The sequence below is a fragment of the Gallinula chloropus genome (genome assembly GCF_964237585.1).
Source record: "Gallinula chloropus genome assembly, chromosome: Z".
In the NCBI taxonomy this organism is placed as follows: Eukaryota; Metazoa; Chordata; class Aves; order Gruiformes; family Rallidae; genus Gallinula; species Gallinula chloropus.
The window spans coordinates 76,707,582-76,734,347 of NC_140089.1; the positions used below are offsets into that span (position 1 = coordinate 76,707,582).

Sequence of the window (26,766 nt, forward strand, 5' to 3'; positions counted from 1 at the left end):
GCATCAGCTTGCCTTTCAAGACCCACAGCCAAATACCACACCCACAGCAGAATTTGAGAGGCCATTTTTGATTCCCCGAAGATTTGTTTCAGATACAGCAAAAGAGCTTTGAAATCTAAGTTTACATTTAAGGACCTAAATTGAAAACTGAGTTCAAATTAATTTTCCTAAGAACAGAAAACATGTAAACCAGTAAGTAGTAGTACAAAACCCAAAGCAAAATAAAATAATACTTCTATTTTCTTTTAATCTGGATTATTTCCTATCAACTATCTGTGACTGAGACAGGGCAGAACACATTAAATAAATTCAACATAAAAGAAAAATCAAGCTGTCTTAAATATTATCATACTATTATGAAACAAGAAACTCATCAAAGATCTGACCTACATGATGCAACCACAACTTCTAACACGAAGCTTAAAACATGGCTATTTTAATTGCAATAATGAGGAAAACACCCTTCTAATAAATGTACATCTTCAATGTTGATGGAGATCCTTAACATTTAGGGAGAAACCATTTTTTCAAATTAAACTCCATATTTTTAAGTTCCTTTGCCTTTACAACTGCTAAAAATAAAATACACGATGACTTGAAAAGACTAAGGTGATATAAAAATCCCTCAACATTTTGCTTTTTTTAGCCAAAATGTGAGCTTTACTCTCCCCTTTGCTAACACTGAATCTCATGACACTGCATGATAATTCTAAGGATACAGATGTGATCATCTCAGGCTCTAGTCACAGAGTGCTTCACCTGAATGCAATATTGTCTCCCTGAAAAGTTTATCACAGAATGAATGTGGGTTTTATATTCTTCATAGTGTATTTTCACACCATTTTCCTATTAACAGAATAATCATACATGCAACTGAAATGGATAATAATGCAATAAAACCAATTTGATACACATTTTCATACTAATGCTATAGACATAGTACAGGTGACAGAATTTTCCAACAGCACTGGCTACTGAAGAGATAATCTGTCCATTTATCTCTTACATTCATGAATCACAGAACCACAGAATCACAAGGTTGGAAAAGACCCTGTCAAGTCCAACCGTTCTCATCCTATGCTAACCCATATGCCTAAGTTTTACTGTCTTATGAAATTAAGACAACAAAAGAAGACATGATGCCCTTTGCTGCCTCAGTTCTATCCACTGCTTGTTTGGACTCAGAATTTTATTAAGATTTCAAAGTACAGTGGAGGATGCACAGATTTCGCTTCCTTTTGCAACTAAACCCAACAACCACCAACCATGGATTACTACAAGAAGTACCCCACTGAAGTAAAATGGATCTTTAAATTCTAATTCACAGAACATTGAAGGAGCCATTCTAATAGAAACATCACTTGTCATACTCACGTCATACTCAAAATATCAACTGCATGGTGCAAATAGTCTGCCCAGTAAGAAATCAAAGCACTTGACCTAGATAAATGCACTCTTTATAAAGGAAATGGGAAGATGCTCCTTTATAAGTTGAACAACACCTTTTCTTTAGTAAGTGAAGGGAGAACTTCAATGCTCTACATAATCAAACATTTGGACATGCTGAGTACGCCTATGAAGAGCCGGCAGGAAAACTCTGAGGAACAAGAATATCTGAAAAGGCAGTCAAGTCTGGCCTACACAATGAAAAATTTAGGATTCAGAACATCAAACACCATTCCATAATGGGTGCTTATTGGACAGGAGAGCCAAGTATTGGTAACAACCTTTCACACAAATAGGAATGGGCAAAGTACTAAAATTGAAAAGTTTTGAAACTTCTAGGCTTACTAGGAGACAAAAATAAACTTCAAACGACTGTGAAGTATCTGAAGAAATCACAAAGACACTGCAAATGGGACATCCAAGTAATAATTTGAAAAATTACTAGTGAGAAAGCGTGATACACCCTCTTTTCAGTTTACCTACTTGAGACAACAGTGGCATCCAGTGGCCAAGTATTAATGTGTTTATATTTCATGTTCTTCATACATAATTACTATATCACATTTTTCTATTTTTCTATGTCTTTTTCATCTCAAATACAAATGAAACAATTCTGTCCTTTTGTGTAGTTATAACTTTCATAACCAAGACTTATACCTTAGTATATATAAATCTATTCAGTTGACAAACAATAATCTAGTAACAATTCATTTCCCCTTCCATTTTCATTTTCTCAATTTATTGCTGACTGTAACCTCTCCCTGATAACTTTTTTAATTCATGGAGATAAAATCTGAACAGAGCATTTAAAAATAACTAGTACTTGGCATAAACACTTTGTTGAAATGGTAGAGACCAAAGATTCAGTTGGGATGAAGCCATGATATTCTCAAATACTTTCAACTTCTATGAAAATTTGACTGGTGCCACTCTGTGTGCCACATAGAGGCAAGTCACGTAATTTAAAATTATTTTTTCTTTCAGGCTCTGACTTTTACTACAGCTTGTGGTGTACCAAAATTAAAAAAAACTGGAACAAGATTCATTCAGTAGAGATTTTCACATATTGACATGAAACACATCAAAGCACTGCAGAGGGATGAAATTAATTTGACTCACCTGTGTTCAAGTTTTATTCAGTATAGGCAAATATCTGACCCTAATGTCTACAAGAAAGCTATATTTTCAGTCTGAAAATCCCTTCTCGTTCCATTTGTAACAGAGCAAAAAAGTACTTTTCAACTACTTTAATTTTATTTGGAAATTTAAAAAAAAAAATCATATCATCTCAATTTGCTTCCCACTTCTCCAAGTCAAGCAACTTCTAATTTCTGAATTATGATGGAATTCCAAACAGTCATCTCTCCTCCGCTAATTTAGAATCATATTAGAACTAAATATGTTCTGTGATCCGGTAGGACTACTGTTCCAGTCAACATGCTCACTTGTCTTATAAATCCTGCAGGCTGTGAATCATGTTGCTCCTGTATCAATGTTGATTTTTATTCCTGGAAAGTTAGAAACAGTATCATCCCTTTTGCCTTGCTTTGGAGCCTCACTAGAGCCAGCCTTACTGGCAGTACACTGGGACAATTCCTCCACCTTCAAATAAAACTGCAGGGAGACCAGCTGTCTTGTCTTCTCAACAGCACTGGCTGGCTTACAGCTGCTGTATCCACCAAATCCCCCAGCAACTGCTGCTGGACACATGGCCATCAGCCAATAGTCATAGAATCACAGAATCACTAGGTTCAAAAAGACCTTTGAGATCATTGAGTCCAACCACACTTGTCCAGTACCAAACCACACTACTAAGCAATTAATCTACCCATCCTTTGAACACATCCAGGGTCAGTGACTCAACCACCTCCCTGGGCAGCCTGTTCCGATGCCCAATAAACCTCTTGGTGAAAAGCTTTCTCCTAATGTCTAATGTGAACCTACCCTGGTGCAGACTGAGGCCATTCCCCCTTGTCCTATCACCTGTCACTTGGGCAAAGAGATCAACACCCACCTCTATACAACATCCTTTCAGGTAGTTGAAGGGGGTGATAAGGCCTCCCATCAGCCTTCTCTTCTCTAGGCTGAACAGCTCCAGTTCCCTCTGCTGCTCCTCCAGACCCTTCACCAGCCTGGTTGCCCTTCTCTGGACATGCTCCAGGACCTAAATTTCTTCCTTGTAGTGAGGGGCTCCAAACTGAACACAGTATTCAAGGTGTGGCCTCACCAATGGCAAGTACAGGGGCACAATCAATTCCCTGGACCTGCTTGCCACACTGTTTCTGATACAGACCAAGATGCCATTTGCCTTCTTGGCAGCCCGGGCACACTGCTGGCTCATATTCAGCCTGCAGTCAACCAAAACCCCGAGGACCTTCTTTACCAGGCAATTTTCTAGCCACTCTTCCCCAAGCCTGTAGCACAGCATGGGGTTGTTATGTCCCAAATACAGGACTCTGCACTTGATCTTGTTAAATCTCATCTCATTGGACACAGCCCATCAATCCAGCCTGTTCAGATACGTTTGTAGAGCCTCCCTTCCCTCAGGCAGATTGACACTTCCTCCCAGCTTCCTGTTGTCCCTGAACTTACTGAGAGAACATTTGATCCCTTCATCCAGACCACTGATATAGACATTGAACAGAGTTGGACCCAGGGCTGAGCCTCCAGCTGGATTTAGCTCCATTTACCACAATTCTTTGGGCCCAGCCATCCAGCCAGTTTTTCATCCAGCAGAGGCAGTGCCTGTCCAGGCCAGTGGCAGCCCAGCTTCTCAATCAGAATGCTGTGAGAAATGTTGTCAAAGGCTTTACTGAAGTCCAAGTACACTACATCCATAGCCTTTCCCTCATCCACCAAGTGGGTCATCTTGACATAGAAGGCAATCAGGTTAGTTTGGCACGACCTTTCGTAAACCCATGTTGACTGGGCCTGATACCTGGTTGTCTTAGGCGTGCTGTGTGATAGCAGACAAGATGACCAGTTCCATGATCTTCCCCAGCACTGAGGTTAGACTGACAGACCTGTGGTTTCCTGGATTAACCCTTCTTGTAAATGGGTATAACATCTGCTAGCCTCCAGTTAAGTGGAACTTCACCAGTCAGCCAGGACTGCTGGTAGATGATGGAAAGGGGTTTGGCAAGCACGTCGACCAGCTCCCTCAATACCCTCAGATGGATCCTATCCAGCCCCATAGACTTATGAATGTCTAATTCGCCAAGCAGGTCTCTAAGCATTTCCTCCTGGATGATGGGAGCTTTGTTCTGCTCTCCCTTCCTGTCTTATGGTTGATGAGCCTGAATATCCAGGGAACATCTGAATTCTAGTTGGCCTTTAGCCCTTTTGATTTTCTCTCTACATGATCTTACTTCATCCCTGTAGTCCTCCCGAGACACCTGTCCCTTCTTCCAAAGCTCATAGACTTTCCTCAACAAAACATAATGTTTTATATATATATATATCCCTTCTGTCACTCTGAGTCAGCTCTCCTGCCTGTGTCCCCTCTCAGCCTCTTGGGCACCCCCACCTTCTCAGACACTCCCACCTTCTCAGCCATAAAGCAGTATGAAAAGCTGCAAAGTTTTTGACCATTTGTCAACAACTAAAACCTCAGTGTGTTATCAACATGATTCTCATCCTAAATCCCAAACACAGCTGCAAGGAAGAAAAATAACTCTGTTCCAGCCAAACCAGGGCACCTTCCATATTTTTCAAGGAAAGATAATGGTTAGCATGATGCCCCATCTGGAGTACTGTCTCCAGATCTAGGGCCTCCAATACAAGAAAGACGTGGAGCTGTTGGAGAGGGTTCAGAAGAGGGCCACATAGGTGGTTAGAGGGCTGGAGCATCTCCCCTATGAAGAGAGGCTGAGGGAACTGTGCTTGTTCAGCCTAGAGAAGAGAAGGCTGCGGGGGGACCTCATAGCAGCCTTCCAGTACCTGAAGGGAGCATACAAACAGGAGGGGAACCAACTTTTTAAAGGGGTAGATAATGGCAGGATAAGAGGGAATGGAGGTAAAGGAGGGAAGGTTTAGATCAGATATGAGGGGGAAGTTCTTTTCTGAAGAGAGTGGCAAAGTGCTGGAACAGGCTGCTCAGAGAGGTGGTGGATGCCCCATCCCTGGAGGTGTTCAAGGCCAGGTTGGATGAGGCCCTGAACAACCTTGTCTAGATCATTTCTGAGGGTTGGTGGCCCTGCCTGCAGCAGGGGGCTTGGAACTCTATGATCCTTGAGGTCCTTTCCAACCTAGACCATTCTATTATAAGCATTATATTTAGAGATAAGAGTATATTACTCCCTTCATCCCCTCCAAATTCCATTCAACCTTCCAAAAATTTTTCTATCTGTTAAGCAAATTTTTAGGTACTCATTGTGTACGGGTTATGTACTTCAGTGTACATTTTCTCACCTCTTGTGTTTCATGTGCTATCAATTGCTCCATTAGCAATTTTCGTCGTCTCTTTTCTCGTTGTTCTCTACCAAACATGTCTTCTTCCAAACGTTTTTGAATTTTTCTTATATATTCATCATCTGAATAAATACTTAGTAGCTCCATTGCTGTCTGTGCTGTAGTTTCCATGGTTGTTGCCTGCAACTTCTGTGTTTGCAATGATTCTTCTATATCACTGATTCAAAAGATTAAAGAGAAAGAGAGAATTGACTTTATAGGAATTATAGCTCTTAGTGGTGTTTTCATACAGATCTCTGCATGGTTATGTACAAGTCTCACAAATACACAACAATTATTTGGCCAGCACTCTGGATAGGCACTGTGGCTACTTCTTGACACCCTCGTGGTCCACAATCATCACTAAGTCGAGAGGTCTCTAGTGCTGACATGAGAAAACTGTCATTTGCTAATATGAAGTTAGATTCTGCAGAAACAGATTACAATGGTTCACAGAATATCAAAGATGGGTTACCCTTCAATATACCCCTACACTCTGAGCAAAGTTTTGCAGAATCACAGGTTGTTTACACAGAATTATCCACAGCAGTATGCATGACTGCCACTTAGAATATTCTGCACATAGCACACTTATACTAAATGGGTCAGAACACCTATTAAATAAAATTACTCACAAGTAAATCAACATACAGATAACACAACTCTAAGGAGAAAGGTTACTTCTCTATATTGTCTTTAAAATGTGCTGTTGTATGTGAACATCCACAACCATTCCATTCTCCCTGCAAGTCTAACTGACCTACAGACTCAATGACTGAAATGAACAAAGAAAACACGCACTTTGTGCCCTCAGTTGCTGCATGTATGGCAAAAAGGAGAGAAGGAAGCTTGAGCTACACTTACTACAACTACAGCTAAGGTAAAAACACTGTAACAATGCTGGAGCTCGATTATTTGCAGTGCTAGTGGGACAATCACTCAAAGGAAAAAAAATCACAGTTTAAGCTAAACAAGTCACTACATTTTCTTCAAGTAGCTGTCTACATAGATGGTAGGCACCTGAAGTAGGATCCCATCTAAGCTTAGGTATCTGATATCCAGAAAGTACCTGTCAGTGACTTGGTTGTGTACTGCAGAGGCATTTCCTAAGATAGACTTCTCAAATTCTTTAATCTCCTTGTATGTATCCTGAAGGAATAACACAAAATTTAATATTTTTTTTAAATTTTCATAAAGCATCATAAGTATCACTAAATCATTTTTATGTCATGTTAGTGCAACAGGAATGTTTACACTGAAAATACATTAATACATCAGGTAGACCAAGGAAAAGAGCAAGACTATTTCCTCTTTTTCCTTCCCTCCCTCACTCTTTTTCTTAGCTGTACCTATGTTCATTAAACAGAAAATCCTATGTTTGATCAGCTGTTCATTGTGGAGAATAATTCTCATAGGCCTTTATCATCCTACCATTTAGGGATTTGAAACAAGATATTCTGGGCTATGTTCTGCTTTAGATTTAATAGCTTGAATGTATCCCTGATAGTGACTCAAACAACAGTATCTCTATGCTATACCTTTAAATGCATCCATCTCAGTTGTGCAGTTGAAAAATATGATAATATTTGGATTTACGATGACAGTAAGATGCATGAACTGTAAGATTAAAATCCAAGTAATTTTCAGCACTAGATAATACAGATTTAATTCTTTTTTATTGCCATCATCAATTGATTTGAACTGAGACTATTGCCAATTTCAACTGTTACTAACATTTTTGATAGAGCAGGCACAGTTTTATAGTGTGTGACAGAAGACTTCATACATTATGGTGTAAAATCTCATCATGCACTAATGAGAAGGAAACAATCTTTTATCTCATACATGCTACTCAATAGAGTAGAACCTAAAATACTGTCAGCAATTCAAGTAGTACGTACCTTTGGTATTTATTCAAAAGGACTTTCTCGTACATAAAAAAATCCCTCCTAAGCAACACATGCAGAATCATAATCACATTTAGCCCACTTTTCATGGGTTCAGTCAGCTGTATCATTTTAGTGGTTATATCAGCAACATTTGGACAGTACAAGTACAATATTTGTAAGTTTAACTGATCCCATATCATAACATGTTTTGCAAATACATTATTATTTAATTATCATTAAAATAATATATATGATAGTTACCTCTGCTTCTCTTTTCTTCTTTAGAAATTTTTTTGCTTCAATTGCTTTTATAAAGTGTTTTGGTGGTGGCTTTGGAACCTGTATAATGGCTGCTTGAATCCTGGCCATTATTTCATTTTGTCTCCTTCTTCCTACACGATGCTGAATATTCAATGTGTTCAGACACTTGAGTTGAAACAATACACCACATGTCTCTAATATACTACCTTTGTATCTATGAAGTAAATGTAACTAAGCCATAACAAAGAAAAAAAACAGTTCTAGAGGAAGAGGCTATCGGGCTCCAGAAGTGAAGAAATGACTGTGCATTTTTTAAAGTGGATTACTAAAATACTCTGAAAGCAAAAAATCTTAATATTTTATCCACAGTTTGTAAAAAATACTCTCAGCCACTGTACTTATAAAGTATCATTTTAAAAATCAAGAAAGAGATGTTGTAAGATGTTTGAAATTAAAGTATCACTCTGCATCCTGAATAATTTGACAGTTTAGCAATGTGCTACTATATGTTTTCAGAATTTGAGGATAAATACTCATTTTTAAATTACCATTACCAGAACATGGTATATCTATATATGCTATGTCTGCATTAACAAATGGGTTGGTGCAATAGAAGCACATGCACAAAGAAAACCAGTTTCTGTTCAGTACCTAACAAACATTTATGGGTTTGTATTAAATTCCAGCTTTAGTGCAGTCAGAATTCAGCACAGAAACTGAGAATAGAGTTTCCTGGTGCAGAAACTGAGAACACCATTAGATAATATTACTACTGAGCAATGAATCTGAGACCATCAAGAAAAAACAAGTATTTAAATTATCCTGGTTAAAAGTGCATCACAGATGGTTAACAGCAGGTAAAGGTGGAATTGAGTGAGAACAAATTTTTTTACAAAGAGTCAAAGAAAGTTAGAAAATATATAATATATGAAATAGGATTATAAATTTTTATTATGAAAATACTTTTTATATTGCTTGCATTTTCTATTCTAGATACGTGAAGGGTCATTTTTTTGAAATTCTTTTTCATGCCATGGAAATATAACAGCTAAATAACAAGAGCAAGATTCTCTCCCCTTAATAAGCCATACAAAAAATATATGTCAAGCTAGTCAATTTCATTTTTCACTGTAGTTAAACATCTCTTGGATAGGTGGCCAGTTCCTTAAAATATAAACTCCAGGCTAAACTTTGGGCAAGTCTTCCCATATCTTAAGAAATCAGTTTTTCTCTTTTTTTGCTTTATCAGAAGAGCTACACAGAGCTACAGTGTGTTCTGAAACCACACCCACTGTACGACCCTGTGTCTTTTTTCTGCTTTTGAACAATGATTCATCTTTTCTTCACAAATGAAGAATGTCATAAAGCTCTTTTACATGGGTACTTTACATACAGTTGTGAAATGTACATGCTATTCTCAAATCTACAACTATTTTTCAGTGTAACAACATGCAAATACTCTTAACATTAAGTGATTTTTAATTATCTGTGAGTTTAAGTGCCTTGTAACAGAATATTGGCTTTATCCACATATTAATGATTGCCATGTGTACTCCTTTTCCTTGTTTTTATCTGACTGCATAGCACAGAATTAACAAGCACTCACAACAGCTTTAAGTCATTTTAAGAAAATATTTCTTCAAAAGTCTGTAAAAACTAAGTAGTCACCTTTTCAGTGTCTTGTGCTCTTTGTTCCTCTTGTAGCTTCTGAATTTTCTGTTGTTCTGCAGCATGTACATGAGCTGTTTTATTTTTCATTGCCTTAGATTTTGTTTCAAAATGTTCCGAAATTTGCTGCATTTGCAAATCAGCCTGGCATGGCATTAAAGTTTTCAAATGCTAGATTTAAATATCAAGCAATAAAGACTCAGAAACGTAAGAAGAGTATTAAAAATGATACTTTTGCAACAGTAATTTAAAACTGAGTTTTCCTGTATGAATGTACACAGGGCAACACCTAAACAAGGTGGAAAACTTCTCAGAAAACTAGGACTAGGACTTCCATTGAAAAGAACATGCAGATTTGAACTTGAATAACACCAAGTTAGTCTAGTCTAGTTTTGAGAAAAAGATGCTGAGGGGTGACCTCATGGCTCTCTACAGCTTTCTGAAGAAGTGGAGCAGGAGGACTTGGGCTTTCTTCTTAGGATCCAGCCATAGGACACATGGGAATGTCTCAAGATTGTGTCACAGGAAATACAAACAACATTAGGAAAGATTTCTCTACCAAAAGAGTGGTCACACACTGGAATAGGCTTCCCTGGAAGTGGTCAGTTCCCTGACCCTGTCAGTGTTTGAGGCATTTGGACAATGCCCTTAATCACATACTTTAACTTTTGGTCAGCCCTGATGTGGTCAGGTAATTGGACTAGATTATTGTAGGTCCCCTCCAAATTAGCTGTTTGATTATATTCAAACTGAAATGCAGGAAATTCAACTTAAACATAAGGGAAAAGAAAAAAAGATAAGGGGAAAAAAAAAAAAAGGGAATACTGAAAGGGTAATAAGGATCTGTTCCAGACAGGCTGTGAACTCTCAGTCTTTGGAGATATTAAAAATCCTTGTCCTGAGCAACCTGCCCTAGTTACTCTGCTTAGAGCAGAGGTATCAATTGAGTGACTTTCAGAGGCCATTCCAACTTCAACTATTGTATGATTCAAATGCCACTCTGAACCTATCTATTGACAGGAGCTACTCTCAGCTGTTTTATCTTTAAGCTATCTGCATACAGGTGAAAGGATTTTTTAACTGTTTGATACCATCCTTGCACTTGTTTGTAAATGTTCTGCTTGTAGACTATTTTTCAGGAAGCATGCCAGAAAAAAAAATGTGACATTTCACTCAGCTGAACTTGTTTCACAATATTTAGCTTCCTAAATGTTGTTCATCCTGATGACAAATTACTGTCTGCACATGCTGACCATTACTGTTGAAGACAAGAACATCCTTAACACTACCACTACATTGACACTGTCTTCCTCTTAGACACTGTCTTCTTCCTTTGTTTTTTCTTCAACCCATTATTCAGCATATGGTTATTACAGGCTGGAGTGTAGTATATGGAGAGTCATGCAACACAAGGAATCAAACCACTGTGGCACAAAGCTCAACAGAGTTATAAATGCATTTCCTGGAGGGGAAATTAGTCCAAGCTGATACCTAGACTGCAACGCAGTCTGCAATCTGTACTGACCAACTGAGTAAAAAGGCAGCTGCCAAACAGCTACTAGCCTTTCTTTCTATACGTATTTTAAGCCTGGAGAAAAACAGAAGAGGTAACACAGAATGAGGGAAGACAAAGGAACACTAAACACAGATGATCATTATCCTCGTGAGTCACAGATAAAAAATGTAATCCCATTGTCTATTTATACAACATAGTACAGGACTGCTTCTTTTCCATTGAAGTACTGGATTTTGAATAAGAGACTTGAAGTGGCGAGGGGAAGCATGCAACTTGCTCGAGATGCACATGTAATTATGCTACCTTTTTTCTTACATATTTACACAAAATAGGCATAGTAATTTACCTCTTGATACAAAGCACTTTCAATAGACTTAAGCTTTGCAGTTGCTGCAGGTCTCATTGCTTCCATGGCTACACCAGTGAGCTTTGCCTTTCTCTTTTTTTCTAAAGCAATATACAATTCATATAACAGCTTTGTTGCAGCCCCATGTTGTCCTGTCATTATGTCTTGGGCCACATTCTCATCAAAGTGTACACCAAGGAGGTGAAGCGTGGGCTCCAGGCGAGTAAAATTGTTAAGTTTTGCATTTGCAACCCTATATGATTTAAAACAACAACAACAAAAAAATCAGAACATAAATGTACTTTCAGTTCCAGCTTGCTGCAATAAGCACAGTCATGACATATATCTCATAGCAAGATAGAAGGGGGTGGGAGAAAAACCCACAGAGGTCTTCCTTAAAGTAATGTGATACACACTTTGGCTTAGGTATTATACTGCAGTACATGTAACTGGATTGATCTACTAGGCATAACTTTTAGACAAAACAGATACCACATTGGGCTATATAAGACCTAATACCTGCACATGCAAAGCACATCTCACATCAAAGTCTACCCGCAATTACAGCTAACTTTAAGCTATCCACAAAAAGTCCAAAGAATTATAATGAAGTTTCTATATTAACAGTCTCAATCCACTTGAGCTCTAACCAGCTATAATATAGGAAATTGTAAAAAAAAAAGAAAAAGTCTATGTAATCTACTGAAGCTCAGAACACCTTGTCATATTTTTTCCCCAATAAAAAGAAATGGACACATGGGTTGGAGTAATGTTGAAAACAAAGACTATGGTCTCAATGAGCAAAATTTACATTTAGAATTGAAATAGAGGATTGCAGATTAATATGTCTCTTGATACGTAGATTTTCACACAGGAACATTCAAGATTAGTAGATTAACAGTCCAAAAACCAGTGACAATAAATTATAAATGTATCACAATTAACACATCATATTTAATCCAACAAATCTGTAACTTCAAACTGTATCAGAACACCATGCTTTCTGTACAGTTCTATCACTTGACACAGTAGTTCCTTCACGTGAACCAGTAAGCTTTTGAGATCTGCAAAGGTACACTGTAGGTCTACGAAAACATTCAATTTCAACATAAAACCTTCCAGTAACACACTATTCACCTGATTCCTAGACAAAACAGTCCAGGAGACTGTTATTCTCACTATAATAGCCATGAGTTATTTCCTCGATAATTACATGTAACTGCAGTTTACAATTATTGAACAGTTTTCTGCCACTGATTCATTGTCAGAAATCACCTCACAGGCATTGATTTAAGTGGTGATGTCACATTTTAACATTTTATTCTGTAGTAAAATCAGACAGAATATCTTAAATCAGACTCATAATCCTAAAATAATGTAAATCTTATTTCAAGATTATTGCAAGAGTTAGCAAAGATTAGAAGTTTTCCAGTAGTATTCCTTTTAAAATATTATCACTTCCTTAATTATTGCCTTGCTTACTTGTCCAAGAATTGTGTAACATAAGCAGCTAATATAGTTAAGTAGAATTTCTACTCCCAATGGCTTGACACTGCTTTCTATTAGTGCCTTCTACCTTAACAGCTACAGATCCTAAGAAAGGAATCTACATTTCTCCCATAATCACCCCAACAGGTATGATCTTGCCTTGGGCTGTGCTAAAACACATAAAACTGATGCCAGACTACCAAATGATCCATGAATAATAGGTTTTACCTTAATAGCACACTGCAAATTTTAAAAGTATTACTTAATAGATATTAAATAAGATTAGGCAGGCATAGGTTCTTACAGGTTCCCCGAATAATACAATGACTTAAACAGTAATAAGTGCTTTTAATGTACAGGAGAAATACCTAGGAATTGAGAAAACATTTGACTCAATACTTGATAACTGTCAATGAAAATAATCATTAGAATAGAAAAAATATGAAGAAAACTGAAAATATGAAAATATATGTTTTCAAAGGCAGGGATTAAGGAACACCACATACTGTCCTCCTGCCTCTCATATGCTAGACACTTCCAAACCTTAGCATTCACAGAATCGCAGAATGCTAAGACTTGGAAGCCACCTCAAAAGTTCATCTAGACCAACCCCTCTGCCAGAGCCGTATCACCTAGACTAAATCACATAGCAACGCATCCGGGGGACTCTGGATGTCTCCAGAGAAGAAGACTCCACCTCTTGAGCCCCAGCACATCCATGTCCTTGTACTGGGCAATCCCAAACTGGACACCACACTCCAGGTATGGTCTCACCAGAGCCATATCTTCCTCATGTAGTCCAGAATTCTGTTAGCTTTCTTTGTTGCAAGGCCACATTGTTGGCTCATGAGCAACTGGTTCTCCTCTGGGCCCTCCAGGTCCTTCTCTGCAAAGCTGAGTTCAAGACATTTGGCCGCCAGCGGGTAGTGGAACATGGGGCTTTCCTCACCAGGTGCATTTCCCTTTTCTGAACTTCATGAGATTCCTGTCAGTCCTTTTCTCAAACCCATCAAGGTCCCTCTGAATGGCAGCACAAGCATCTGTGTATCAACCACTCCTAGTTTTGTTTTGTATTGTCTGCAAGTTTACTGAGGGGTGCACTGTCTCATCATGGCAGTCATTAATGAAGAGTATTGGTCTCAGATTTAGCCCTGGGGGTACACCACTGATCAGTAACCCTCTGTCATGATCCACAACCAGACAGACTAATTTGGCAAAGGTTAAACCCCCTTGTGTTACAACCAACCTCAGATCCCTCTGGGTGGCTGGAGGTGGCTGGGCTTAACTCCTGAATGATGTCCAATTAGATGTTTTATCATGACCAGGTCTTTGCAATTCTCGGAATTAAGACTCAAAACGGAGTCAAGGTTCAAGTCACTTTATTTGGCAGAGAAAAGAGAGAGAAAGAGATTGCAATATCTACCACCACCGGGCTACATCGTCCTGTCTGTCCGATGACCTCAGGTCTGATGGCAGAGCATTCTTCAATGTCTTCAGGTCCAATGCGGGGGGAACATTCCCTTGATATCCCTTTGTCATCTGATGTCTTCCCCATCTTTCCACGGCAGAATGCTCTCTTTTTGTAGTCATCCTTGGCATAGCCACACCTTCCACCTGGCTGTTGGAATGCTTCAGGGTGGATGGCAGAAGCAATGCTCCCTTTTGTCTCTAGGGTGGATGGTGGATTGCTCCCTTTTGTTTTTGTTGGTCTTGCCTTTTACAGTGTTATCTTATTGCATAGTCATTAAGTCCTTGGCATAAAGCACTTCAAGCCTGACAGGTGGAACTGACTTTGTTGTAAGGATGAGGTTTTATGGTGATTGAGAGAGAGGAAAGAGGGGGGTAGAGAAGAAAGAGAGGGGGGTAGGATTCTATCGGCAATTGTTAAGGCATATCTCTAGTACCTTACACCGTCAGATGAACCTCACAGGGCTGATCCCAAACCCTTGAGCATGACAGTTCAGCCAGGTTTCAGTCCACCTCAGTGTCACTTAGCTAGGATAGACTTCATTGGTTTGTCTATCGGGATGTTAAGGAAGTCAGTGCAGCATATGCTTATCTTCTCTCAACCATTGAGCCCACCACTTCATTGTAGAAGGTTGTGAGGTTAGTCAGGCATGATTTGCCCTTCATAAATCCATGCCCTTCATAAATCTCAATCATCTTCTTGTCTAAAATAGATTTGGAGAGGATTTCCATGCTTATTTGTTCCATTAGTTCCCAGGAACTGAGATGAGGCTGGTAGGCCCCAATTCCTCCTCCTTGTTTTCCTTCAAGAGAGGAGTTAACAGTTGCATTCTTCTAGCCCTCAGAATCTCCCGCAGCTACCAGGACATTTTAAAGATTACAGAGAGTGGCCTAACGATGACATCAGTGACCTTCCTCACCAGATGTGTGCATATGCCATCAGGCCCTGTGGATTTGTATACTTGCAGTTAAGTTAAATGTTCCTGAAGTGGATCCCGCTCTACCAAGAGCAAGTCCTTCTTGTTGCAGACTTTTCTGCTAGTCTCAAGGGTCTGGGATTTCCAAGTGTGAGTTTTACAAGTAGAGACTAAAACAGAGAAGGTATTGAGTATGTTTTTGCATAAGGTTTCTTCATTTTCACCCTCCCCACCCCCAGGTTCTGTGCTCCAGTCACCTGGTGCTGGCTTATGTTTTCTGTAGCTTTTTTTTGCTGTGGAGAAACCTGTAAAAGCCCTTCTGGTTGTTCTCCATGACCCTTATCAGTTTTGACTCCTGCTGGACTTTTCTAAACACACCTCTGCACACTCAACTGTGTCTCAGTTCTACTCCATGATTACAAAACCCAAACTCCTTCTGCGACAGCAGCTGCACAACCATTTGTTGATCTGTAGAATTTACCTACTCCACATTGAGCCCTTCCAATTCAACAGCAGAATTGGAAAAAGAATAAAATAAAATTAAAAAAAAAAAAGCCTGGGTGCCCACACCTTTGACATTTGCCTACAGAGCCACAGAGCTACTCTTGATAAACTCCAGTTTTCCCTGGTAGTATCCTTGGTGCCCACACAAAATAGCATGAGGGGTAACACTGCAGGGGTTGGAAAAGCCTCTGTAGTCCTGGACTTGAGTCCCCAGGGAGGTGCAAACCGCCTTAGCTGGCACATGAGATCAATAGGAGAAAGTGTCCCATTACTATCACACACCTTTTCTTCCTGGTGCTCCTGTGTGGTTCAGATTTAGCCAGCCCAAATGCTGTGTCACACAAAGGTAACAGTCTTTCATCTTCTACCAAGGTAAAGAATGTTTTTTGAAGCTGCAGTTCAACGGGTGGAGCAGGAACCTTGCTTTTCTTGACAGAAGTCACAATTTGCCAGTCATTTCCTTTTCTCACTCAATAAGCACAAATTCTGCCTGCCTCTCAGTGCAGCTGCAGGCTTAGGTTCCTGTACCTGTAGCATCTCATTGAGAAGCTCCAGTCAACCTTCTTTTCATCATCTGTGATGATGAACAGTCTACTGACCTTCTTCTGCAGAATTTTTACTTGGTGACTCAGATCCTTCACATGCATATATCTGTGTAAGAAAAGCCATCACCTCTCCCTTCCCAAGGCTTGACAAAGCATCAGCATTCTCTATAGCCTGAGACGTGAAGAATCACCTCATTTCTCTTGAAAGCAATCTGAGTCGAGGCCTCTGGTGCTGAATAGGTGCTGCAGTGAGTACTAGAGATTATGTGCAGTCACGCATCACCACCTTTGCTGAGCACACATACACCACTGTCTCAGCAGAGCCTTTAAACTTTCCTGGCCCCTGCCAAAGTGAATCTTCATTATTTCCACCTCCTCAATCAGAAGCCAGCTGGAGACAAGACCTCAAAGCACCCTTTTATTGGGAATTGACAAAACTTGTTAATTGCTAGAAGTCTCCTTAAGCTATCATTTCTCAGCAGTAGACACCCTGAAAGTCCCTGAAGAGTTAGCAGGAGTTCTCCAATGAACTCAGAAATCGCAACATATCTAGGAGTCCAAAAGCTCCTGTGCAAAGTGCAGTGTTTGGTGGCTGCCGCTGTTAGCTGTGCTCAAGCTGCTTGCCTACAAGATGGTGGGACTTGGAAAGAGTATAAATAAATGGGAAGTGCAAAGAACTTAAAAAAGAAACAGAAAGAGGAGGCACAGCCTGGCATACTTAATATATATGTGCACCAAGGTCTACCTTTTTCTAATATGGAGCATAAGCAAAGAAAATCCATGAACTGCATCATGAACATACCAAAGCTCACAAATCCGCAGAATATTTTTAAATTTCCTAATTTTGGGGGGGGTTTTTTGGTTGGGTTTTTTTTTAATTCTTCACTGTAGATATTACACCAGTTTGCTTGTAAACTTGTAAGTTTATATATAAATCTTCTGCCAGGGCTTCACTCAGAGTCTCATAATCCATGTTCACCTTTTTCATTTTAGCAAAGATGTAATGGTCAGCACCACACCTGACACCTGAATTCCTCACTTTCCATAGCTCATGGGATAGTGTCAGTATCTTCAAAGTTAGAGACATTCTTGAAGGGTTGGTTGAACTTTTGAACTATCCTGCTAATGTAACTATCTAAGTTAGAGTTGAAATGCATAATCTTCATGAAATAGTATGATCAATATCTCTGCAAATACCAAGCAAATCCATGTATCAGATAAAGCAGCTTTTGATAAATGTAGCAAATCTTGGTACATTCTATATATCTTTCCCAATCAGCAATAAATAATCCTAACTGGAACAAATATTTTTACTAATTTCTGTAGAAGACATGTAATCCATACATACTAACCTGCTCTGAGAAAATTGATTAAAGTCATCCTGAAGACCGTACTTGTGTAGAAGTTCTCCTAGGAGGTAGCCAGTAGAAAACTCTTCTGAAAACGACCCTGGAACTAAGTTCATTTTTTTGTTGTTTCAATAAACAATTAAGATAATTTCAACAATGCATAATCTTAGTAAAATGTGTTGTTATCTCATAACAAATTTAAGGCTGAACTTTATTAAATAATTCAAAGGAATCTTAGGAGTTTAGTGTAGCAGTAACTAGTTTTCAAGTCACACATGAATCTGTTTCCAACGTAGCTGTTTCACAACATAAGCCGTAGGAGGTCATTCAATTCTCACTGTCAGTGCTAAAAAGTAAACGTTGCCATAGCTGTAGTCAGGACCACGGCAATATTTATACACGATAGTAACTAAACTGTCTGGGGAAAAAAAAAATAAACCAAAAAAAAACCCCCAAAAAACCCCACCCAGAAATGAAAGCCAGACCAGATCTAACGTGCTGCTTTTCCATGGGAAGTCGCTTCCCCGTTGCTGCAGAAGGAACGCCTCCCCAAAGCCAGCACAACACCTGCCACCCAGAGCAGAGCACTGCTTTGCAAACACATGCAAGTGTTTCTACCCTCCGGAGTCCTTATTAGCAGATGAAGCTTGAGCTGGTCGTACCTTCTGGGAGCACTTGCGCTTAGAGGGACGTGAGCTTCACCTCGGAAAACAGAGCCTGGCACACGCAGGCTGCGGGCGTACCTGGGTAGGTGCCGGGGCGCGAAGGGCCGGTCGGTCAGCGGGAGTTAGCGCCCGGGAGCCCCTTCGATCCCGCGGCGGAAAGAAGGCCTGACTCCGCGTGCCCCCCGCAGCGCAGAGACGAGCTTACCGACCCTCCCCACCCCAGCCCCTATCCTCTCCCAATGCCGCGGTGCCCCCACTCACCCACGCGCCGGGAGAGCGTCACCTCCTCGTTCAGCCACTCGCACAAAATCTCGGACATGGCAGGCGGCGGCGGCCCTCACGACCGCCTGCCACCGCGTCCCGTTGCCACGACGACTGATTCGGGCGCATGCGTGGTGGAGGAAAGGCAAGTGTCCCCGCCCGCCGCGGCGAGCAACCCCCACGAGGGCGCGGGGGCTCCGTGGAGGCTGCGCATGCGCTGTAGGGCGGGGTCGCGGGTGTGGCCGGGGCGGGGAGACGAGGAGGAAGGTGAGCGCGCCGCGAGGAGGAGGTGTGTCCGCCTCCTCGGCTGCCGCTGCGGGCGGCCAGGGCCGGGCCGCTGCCCGGTCTAGCCCCCCTCTCCCGGAGGGGCGGTTAGGCGTTGAGCGGGCGGGGCGGGAGTCCGTCCTTCGCCGAGCGCGGGGCTGCCCGCGGTCTGGAGGAGGAGCGGGCAACGGTGGCGGAGCACAAGGGAGCTCGCGGCTGGGGGCAGCAGGATCCTTTTAGCCGGGCACAGGTGGTCGGTAACCCCTGTCGCTCGTAATCCCCTGGCGCTTCCTGCGAGGTCTGCCCGCGCCGGCTCCTGGCGTGCCCCAGCCGCCGCCGCCTCGCTGCGTGGCCGCGTGGGTAGCTGCTCGTTCAGTGCGTGCTTCGGTCGCTACTTCCCCGTTCCGCCCCAGCCTCCGGCCGCCCCTCGCTGCGTGTGCTCGCACGGGCGGCGTGGGGCTGGGGGCGCTGCCGGGGAGACCAGAATCCTGCTCGGGGTGGGGTGGTGGTGGGGATTTTCACGTACCCTCGCCAGTTACTTCGTGGGCACCGTGTGAAAGGGAGAGTGAAAGCTGCTGGGGAGAAAAGAAAACAAGAGCTCTGTCAGTTTAAACGTGTGCCAAGCATTTGCAGGGGTGTCTGTGCAAGGAGTCTCGGGGGCATTTGTGTGCCAATGCGGCTGCCCGCCCAGCTCTGCGTAAGCCAGAGTGGGGATGGGAGCTCGGCGGGGAAAAAAAGCCCCACCGGTGCTGGTCTGCGCTCGGCTTCTGTTTGGGTTAGGTCGTCCTTGGTTTGGGATCACGCTGAGGCAATGGTGCGTCGTTTCAGGGCCCCCATTTTGAAGCGTGTGTTACGGAGATGTAGACCACAGGGAAGGGAACTACCTCTGGAAAATCTGATGTACACCACGGGAATTCGAATTGGCCAATTTCAGTTTTCAGGAAAACATCTGTAGTTGATTTAATTGAGTTTTCAAGTACCTCTCGGTGCAATAGAGAATCCTAAAGGGTTATTTAATCAATAAAAGGCAGGAACAAGAAGATCTAGTGGTTAATAACAGGCAGACAACAAACTAACGATAACTTTTAAAAGTAGCAGTGATTAGCAAGTGACAAACAACTTGGTGTGTTATGGATTCTGTTCCTCTAGGTGAGATCTCTGTGCGTTTACAGAGGGTGTGTTTTAAATAAATTACTGAGGTTTCTTTAAGACTAAATGTCTAACTGGCCAGTCATTCATATCTTGAAAAAGTCATTGTAGAATTAGTGGCACATGAATGAATCAAGCAACAGGAAACTTCAAGAAAGGGGAAGTACTTTCAGGGCAGATGTTTAATATTTATATTCCCTCAAAGATTTAAAGTTTTGTATACATGTTATAAAAATACGCTTTAGGGCAAGAAAAAGAACTTGATTTTTTTTTTTAATGATAGTGTTTGCAGTGGGGGTATTTACCATCAGAGTGCAAAGAGCAAATCAAAGCTTGCGTACGGAAACTTTTCCTCAGCTCCAGAAATCATTATACATGTATTTATGGTTATGTGTATTTAAATGTTGCTCTGTCATTAACAGAAGTTTATGTTGATTTAAAAGATGGAAATCAGAACTGATTTATGTTAACTTTAGAACAGCTTTCCACATTAGCCCTGACTTTGAAAAGCTGGTACTTCCTCTGTGTTTAGAATTCATTATTTATTCAAATTCATTACCTATTCAATTGATTTCTAAACAGCTAATCTTGGTGGGGTTTCTTTAAATAGTCTATCTGCTGATGTGGACATAATAAAATCTTACTCTGATACTCTGGAACTGTGAGAAAGGTGTGAAATTGCTCTCATTTAAATTCAGTAGTGGTTTGCTGTTTGATCTAAGTCTGCCTTAGATCGTAACAAATAATGAAGCTTTTTTACAGAATTCTGACAGTGATGGAGTAATGCAGTAATCAATTTTTACTTCATTCTTTCCCTGAATTTAAGAACTTGGAAACATATCTGCGTTCTTCACTGTAAAAGCTCAGTCCAGAGAGTGTTTAAAGGAAAATACTTTCAGACAAGAAGTAAGGTAATTGTTTCCCTAATTCTACCCTTGCTGAAAACAGCAATACTTTTAAATAATAAAGCTATTTATTCTAGATTCTGTTAATTTCTAAATTCTTGTAAGAATGCCATTGGGAAAGTCCTGGCAGTTCCAAACTGATTTTCCATGAGACACTGCACTTTGGATAATGTGGCTTTTAGGCTCTAGTACTGGGCTGTGGAATTTTTCTGCTAAAACTCTTGTGTTTATTTTAAAATTCACCCATCTTCCTGTGGACTTACTTTGAAAGAGAGAATTGCTTATAGGTTGTATTGGTCAAAGAAATACAAGACATGAACATCAAACAGCAATTTGTTGAGCATAGAATTGAAATGCCAGGGATTATCTGTTACATATATTTCCTTTCACTCTCCTGAAAGAAAGTGCATTTATGAAGAACAAAGAGTTTATGATATAAACAGTCATACAGCTTTTGTGGGTATTCGTTTTGAACAAAATAGACATAATAGTGGTATGCCTAAAGAATGAAAGAACAATGTCCATTTTTTAAAGTTATTACCAATAAATATAAGCTTCAGTCACAAAAGGACAATCAAAATACTTCAAATGTTCAATATACTAAACTGAAAGGGGAGTTAATTAGGAAGAATGATTAAGAAAATTCAAATGGAGAAGTACCTGAATTCTTGAATTAAATTGCTTTTAGATTTATTCCATGCAGACAGTTATAGCACTAAACTGATACAGAGTAATTAAAGAATGTATGGGTTCAGACTTTGTTGCTGCATCATTAGGATTCTTTAGAAAGCATAGTTAAGTTGTTGGGTTTTTTTTTTCAACTTTATGTTCTTTATTGTTTGCTTGCCTTATCTTTCCTGGGAAGTTACATGGAGGCTCAATAGCCTCTGCTTCTCATAATAGGGCTTTATTTTTCTCCTTTTCCCTCTCTAGTTTGATTATTTATTTTAGTTAAAGGTTCTTAATTTGATCACAACAGAGGGAATAATCATGTCTTCCTTGAAACTGTAGTGATTTGACCCTGGCTGGAGGCCAGATGCCCACCAAAGTCGCTCTATCACTCCCCTTTTCAGCTGAACAGGAGAGAAAATATATATTGAGAGGTCTAGGAGTTGACGTGGGGGCAGGGAGAGATCATTCTGCAATTAGTGTCATGGGCAGAACAGACTCAACACGGAATAAATGAAAGAAAACTCTAATTTATGACACTGCCCTGCACGTCCAGTGACACCAGAGTCGGGTAATGAGAAGTGCCACCAGATCTTAAAGCACCTCCCCCCACCCCACCCCCTTCTTAGCAGACTTCACTTTAATCATGATTTCGCTCCTTTCTTCTCCCCCCATTGTGGCATTTGGAGGGGCAGGGACTGGGGGAATGAGGGCTTAGGTTAGTTCCTCATGAGCTGTTCTTCTTAGCCGGGGGTGTGGCATTCCTCACCCCCTTCCCCTGCTGCACTGTGGGGTCCCACCCATGGCAGACAGTCCTCCACAAACTTCTCCAGTGTGAGTCCTTTCCCACAGAGCTTCAGCTGCCCCAGCCTGGGTCACTGCTATGGGGTCCAGTCATAAATCACAGAATGTCTCTCAGTCTCTCAGGCCCAGACTGCTCCAGCCTGGTCCCCCACAGGGTCACAAGCCCCCACCCAGCAAACCTGCTCCAGCATGTGTCTCTCTTGTCTCTCTCTTGCTCATCTCTGTGTCTCTGTCTCTCTCCATGGGATGCAAGTGCTGGCAGAGGCTTGCTCCAACATGGGTCACAGCGTCTTCTGTATGTCTCCCCCTGCTCCAGCATGGGGCCTCTCCACGGGCTGCAGGTGGGGTATCAGCCTTTTCCAGGTGCTGCACGGGAACAGCCGCTCCACCATGGTTTTTTCCAGGGGCTGAAGGGGCATCTTTCTCTACAGCACCTGGGGCATCTCCTCATCCCTTCCCTGGCCTCGGTGTCCGCACAGTTTCTTACATCTTCTCACTCCCTTCTCTGGGGGGCAAAAAGCGGCTGCTTGCAGTTTTTTCTCCTAAATGTGACTCCCAGAGGCATTGTGACCATATCTGATGGGCTCAGCCTTGGTCAGTGGTGGGTGACCTTGAGCCGGCTGGTGGTTGCTCTTTGGGGCCTGCAGAGAGCTTCTGGCTCCTTCTTGCAGAAGCCACCCCGGCAGCCCCCTCATCTGCCAGAACCCAGACATGCAAAACTACAACAGAAACATAGTTTCAACTATGTTTATCCTGCACAGGTACTCTCCTTGTCTCACCTCTGGATTGAGGGTAGAAGAGGATTGAGCCCTAAACAAAAACCCATCATCTTGAGGTTCACTGCACATTTCCACACCTGTTTGCTAGGTAAATCTCTCAGTTTCAATGGCCATGCTGACATTTAGAACACCATGACTTTAGAACCCTGTCCTGACTTCCATCTTGGGTTTATCGTTTCCTGCAAGACAGTTCAGATCATGTGTTACTATGACCTGTTTGTTAGCATATACTAAGCTGCCCTACAGAGCATTCTTCCAGGCACCACTGATTGTGGTGACTTTATACATCCTCATAAGCTACTACAATTAACTTTTCATTCCATGAACACATGCAGACAGATTTGAATCAGTGTAAATGTTTAATATATCTGTGGCAATGAGTTGCACAGCTTAACCTGGCTTTATATGAACCCTTCATTATGTGAAGTACATTGTTTTGGGTAGTTGGAACCTGAATTCTGAGCACATCGCTTTCAGTGCTGTAGTAGTTCTGTTATTTTTAAACAACAACAGTAGACATCTGTCTTGCAGGGTGAACTGACATTTCAAGTGCTATCTTGAGTCCAATACCTGTATAATAGATGTATTTTATGTGTACATTTACTGTCCATCTTTATTCTATCTCCTTCCCTATATTGGCCTTGAGGGGTTGTGTATCTGTGAAGGAACAGTGGTTCCTGTGGTAGATTCTGTTCTTTTTATTATCAACATGAGGAATGCTAAGGTGTGTGCTGTACAAATACTGTAAAAAAAAAAAAAAAAAAGTCCCTTTCTTTAAGTAATTGTAGAATAAATACTTGGCAATGCTAATGTGGCTACATAAAATACGTATCAAAGAACTGCAGTTACAACTTAAACAGTCTCTATAATTTTAAACAAGTATGTCACCTGCGTTCAGATATTGCTGAGAATGCATGATGCAATCTGGAAAGTTCCAGGTACATTGTGTACAGGAAAGTACTGAACTGGATGCATACTGAATAAATATCAGTGTATCTCTTCACTGGGTGAGACAAGTGAAGAGAACTGCAGAGAAGTTCTGATACTGTGAAGGAGAAACAGAGTAAAAATTATTCCAGTATGAGCAACAAGTATAGTGCTATGGCTCCTGAAGTTTTATTTTCCATACTGGTAACCAAGTAAGGAAGAAGATAATGTAACCCATTGCACAGAACTGTAAGAAAATCAGGTAGGAACTCATTAGAACCTGTCTGAACAGTACATACATGTCAGTAAATTACAGGGAAATTAGAGACTCATATGTAGTACAGCTTTAAGCAAACAAAACAAAAGTATGGGAAATTAAAGACATTTATTTTAAAGAGGTCACTGTGGTGCCACTGAGTTGATTACCCATTTTTAAGCATCTTATTTTTCTTAATAGTTTATTTTCCTTTAATATCTGTATGGTAAATTGCCCTGTTTTCAGCTGGGATTGATGAATATGTCCTTGATGGATATGTTGAATAAGACCAAACAAATTACAGACCTCTGCACACCAGTAGCCGCTATAAATTATGCTGTCTTGGTTTCACTTGGGATAGAGTTAATTTTATATCAAGTAGTTTCTAGCACCTGGTTCAGTGCTGTGTTTTGGACTTAGAATGAGAATAACATTGATAACTCACTGAAGTTTTAGTTATTACTGGGTAGTTGTAATGTCTACACTAAGCCAAGGACTTTTCAAGTTTCCTACACTCTCCCAGGTACACAAGAAGCTGGGAGAGCAGAGCCAGGACAGCATACGTGACCCCAAAAAATACCTACATATTACACACACAGCCGTGTCATAATACAGTTAGAACCTAAATTACATGAATGTTTTTCTTGCAGTCATTCTTTCATGCACAAAATGGTTTTGCACGTGGTGTGGATGTATATTCACTCTGCTCTGGTGATACCTTACCTGGAGTACCGTGTCCAGCTATGGAGCCCTCAACACAAAAAGGACATAGACTTGTGGGAGTGCATCCACAGGAGGGCCACAAAAATGATCAAGGCGCTGGAGCACCTTTCCTGTGAAGACAGGAGGCTGAAAGAGATGGGCTTGTGCAGCTTGGAGAAGAGAAGGCTCCAGGAGGACCTTATAGTGGCCTTCCAATTCCTGAAAGGTGCCTATAAGAAAGCTGGGGAAGAACTGTTCACGAGGTCATGGAACAATAGGATGAGGGATAATAGTTTTAAACTGAGAAAGGGGGGATTAGATTGGATATTAGGAAAACAATCTTCAATATGGCCATGGTGGATGATTTGAACAGGTTGACCAGAGGGGTGGTGGAGGCACATCCCTGGAGGTCAGGCTTGATGGGGCTCTGAGTGATGTGATCTAGTGAAGATGTCCCTGCTTACTGTAGGGGTGTTGGACTAGATGACCTTTAAAGGTCCTTTCCAACCTAACACATTCTGTGATTCTATGATGCCATAAAAGTTGTCTCTGACCAGTTGAATTTTTTCCATGCACAGTTGAATTCTGTTTATGGCATGGCATTTCTGCAAGATACAAATCAAGTTAAGGAAAACAGACTTCCAGACAGTTACCATTTTATGGATGCATAACTTTACATACAATGGCCTGATATATCTTTAATTGTATTTGCAATATTCACAAGGCTAACATCAGTTAGTATTTTATCTGTGTCATTCAGTAAATGCTCATTAACTGTGCTTTTTGGTATGTTCTTTCACTATAGCATTATTAAAGCCTGTATGCAATGTAACGAGAATCATTTTGGCTATTTTTCAAATGCAAGTGCTTTTTCTTTTACTAATAGGACAGCTATTGTGTACTAACAATTCTGTTCAATTATATTTTTAAGGTATAAAGTGAAGAATAGTGTGTCTATTCAGGAGTGGAGAGAGAATGAAAGTAAGCACAATGTAACTAAGTGATCTGGAATTTGGCTAGCATCCTTGCAACTAATGCCAGCACTTAAAAGCCTTGGATACCTGTTCTTTCTCATTATGTTGAATAGGAGTCAAACATACCATACTTTGCAAATGTTCTTCGTAGAACATTAGGCTTTCACAATTGTTCTTTAATCCACAGCAGTTGTTAGCTAATTAGGGTAAAAGTGATGATGTAAATAGTTTTAAAAAATAAAGTGATGTTGATGTAGCTAGACAAAGGAAAAACATTCCCAGTTGCTTCTTTTAACAGTAAATTAATGATAAATCATGTCATGATAATGCTAATACACAGGATTTAATTTTATAAGGAAAGGATACGTGTAGACTTTCTTTTCAACAATAACATTTTATCTTTTTAAGTTGCATGTGTCTCTCATCTTATGCCAGAATAAATTTGTTTTGAGGATAATTACAGTAGAATTTTTTTTTCTTCTTGGACATCAGAGTTGCTCATGACAATGATAATGTTGTGTTTATGCTTAATGGCTACTGAAATACAATTTTGTTTATCAATATCT

At 40.7% G+C, this 26,766-nt stretch overlaps 1 protein-coding gene across 1 annotated transcript in view; it reads right to left on the minus strand.

Annotated features, from left to right (window-relative positions):
• The window catches only part of SPEF2 (sperm flagellar 2), a gene marked incomplete at both ends in the record, with an annotated part of 61,268 nt that extends 42,439 nt beyond the window's left edge, over positions 1 to 18,829 (minus strand). The window contains 7 exons of the mRNA XM_084278199.1: positions 5,857 to 6,073; positions 6,965 to 7,044; positions 8,046 to 8,186; positions 9,714 to 9,884; positions 11,576 to 11,828; positions 17,849 to 17,951; positions 18,772 to 18,829. Coding sequence (XP_084134325.1) covers positions 5,857 to 6,073; positions 6,965 to 7,044; positions 8,046 to 8,186; positions 9,714 to 9,884; positions 11,576 to 11,828; positions 17,849 to 17,951; positions 18,772 to 18,829 — 1,023 coding nt within the window. The remainder of the gene's footprint in view (positions 1 to 5,856; positions 6,074 to 6,964; positions 7,045 to 8,045; positions 8,187 to 9,713; positions 9,885 to 11,575; positions 11,829 to 17,848; positions 17,952 to 18,771) is intronic.
• Between the last annotated feature and the right edge of the window lie 7,937 nt (positions 18,830 to 26,766).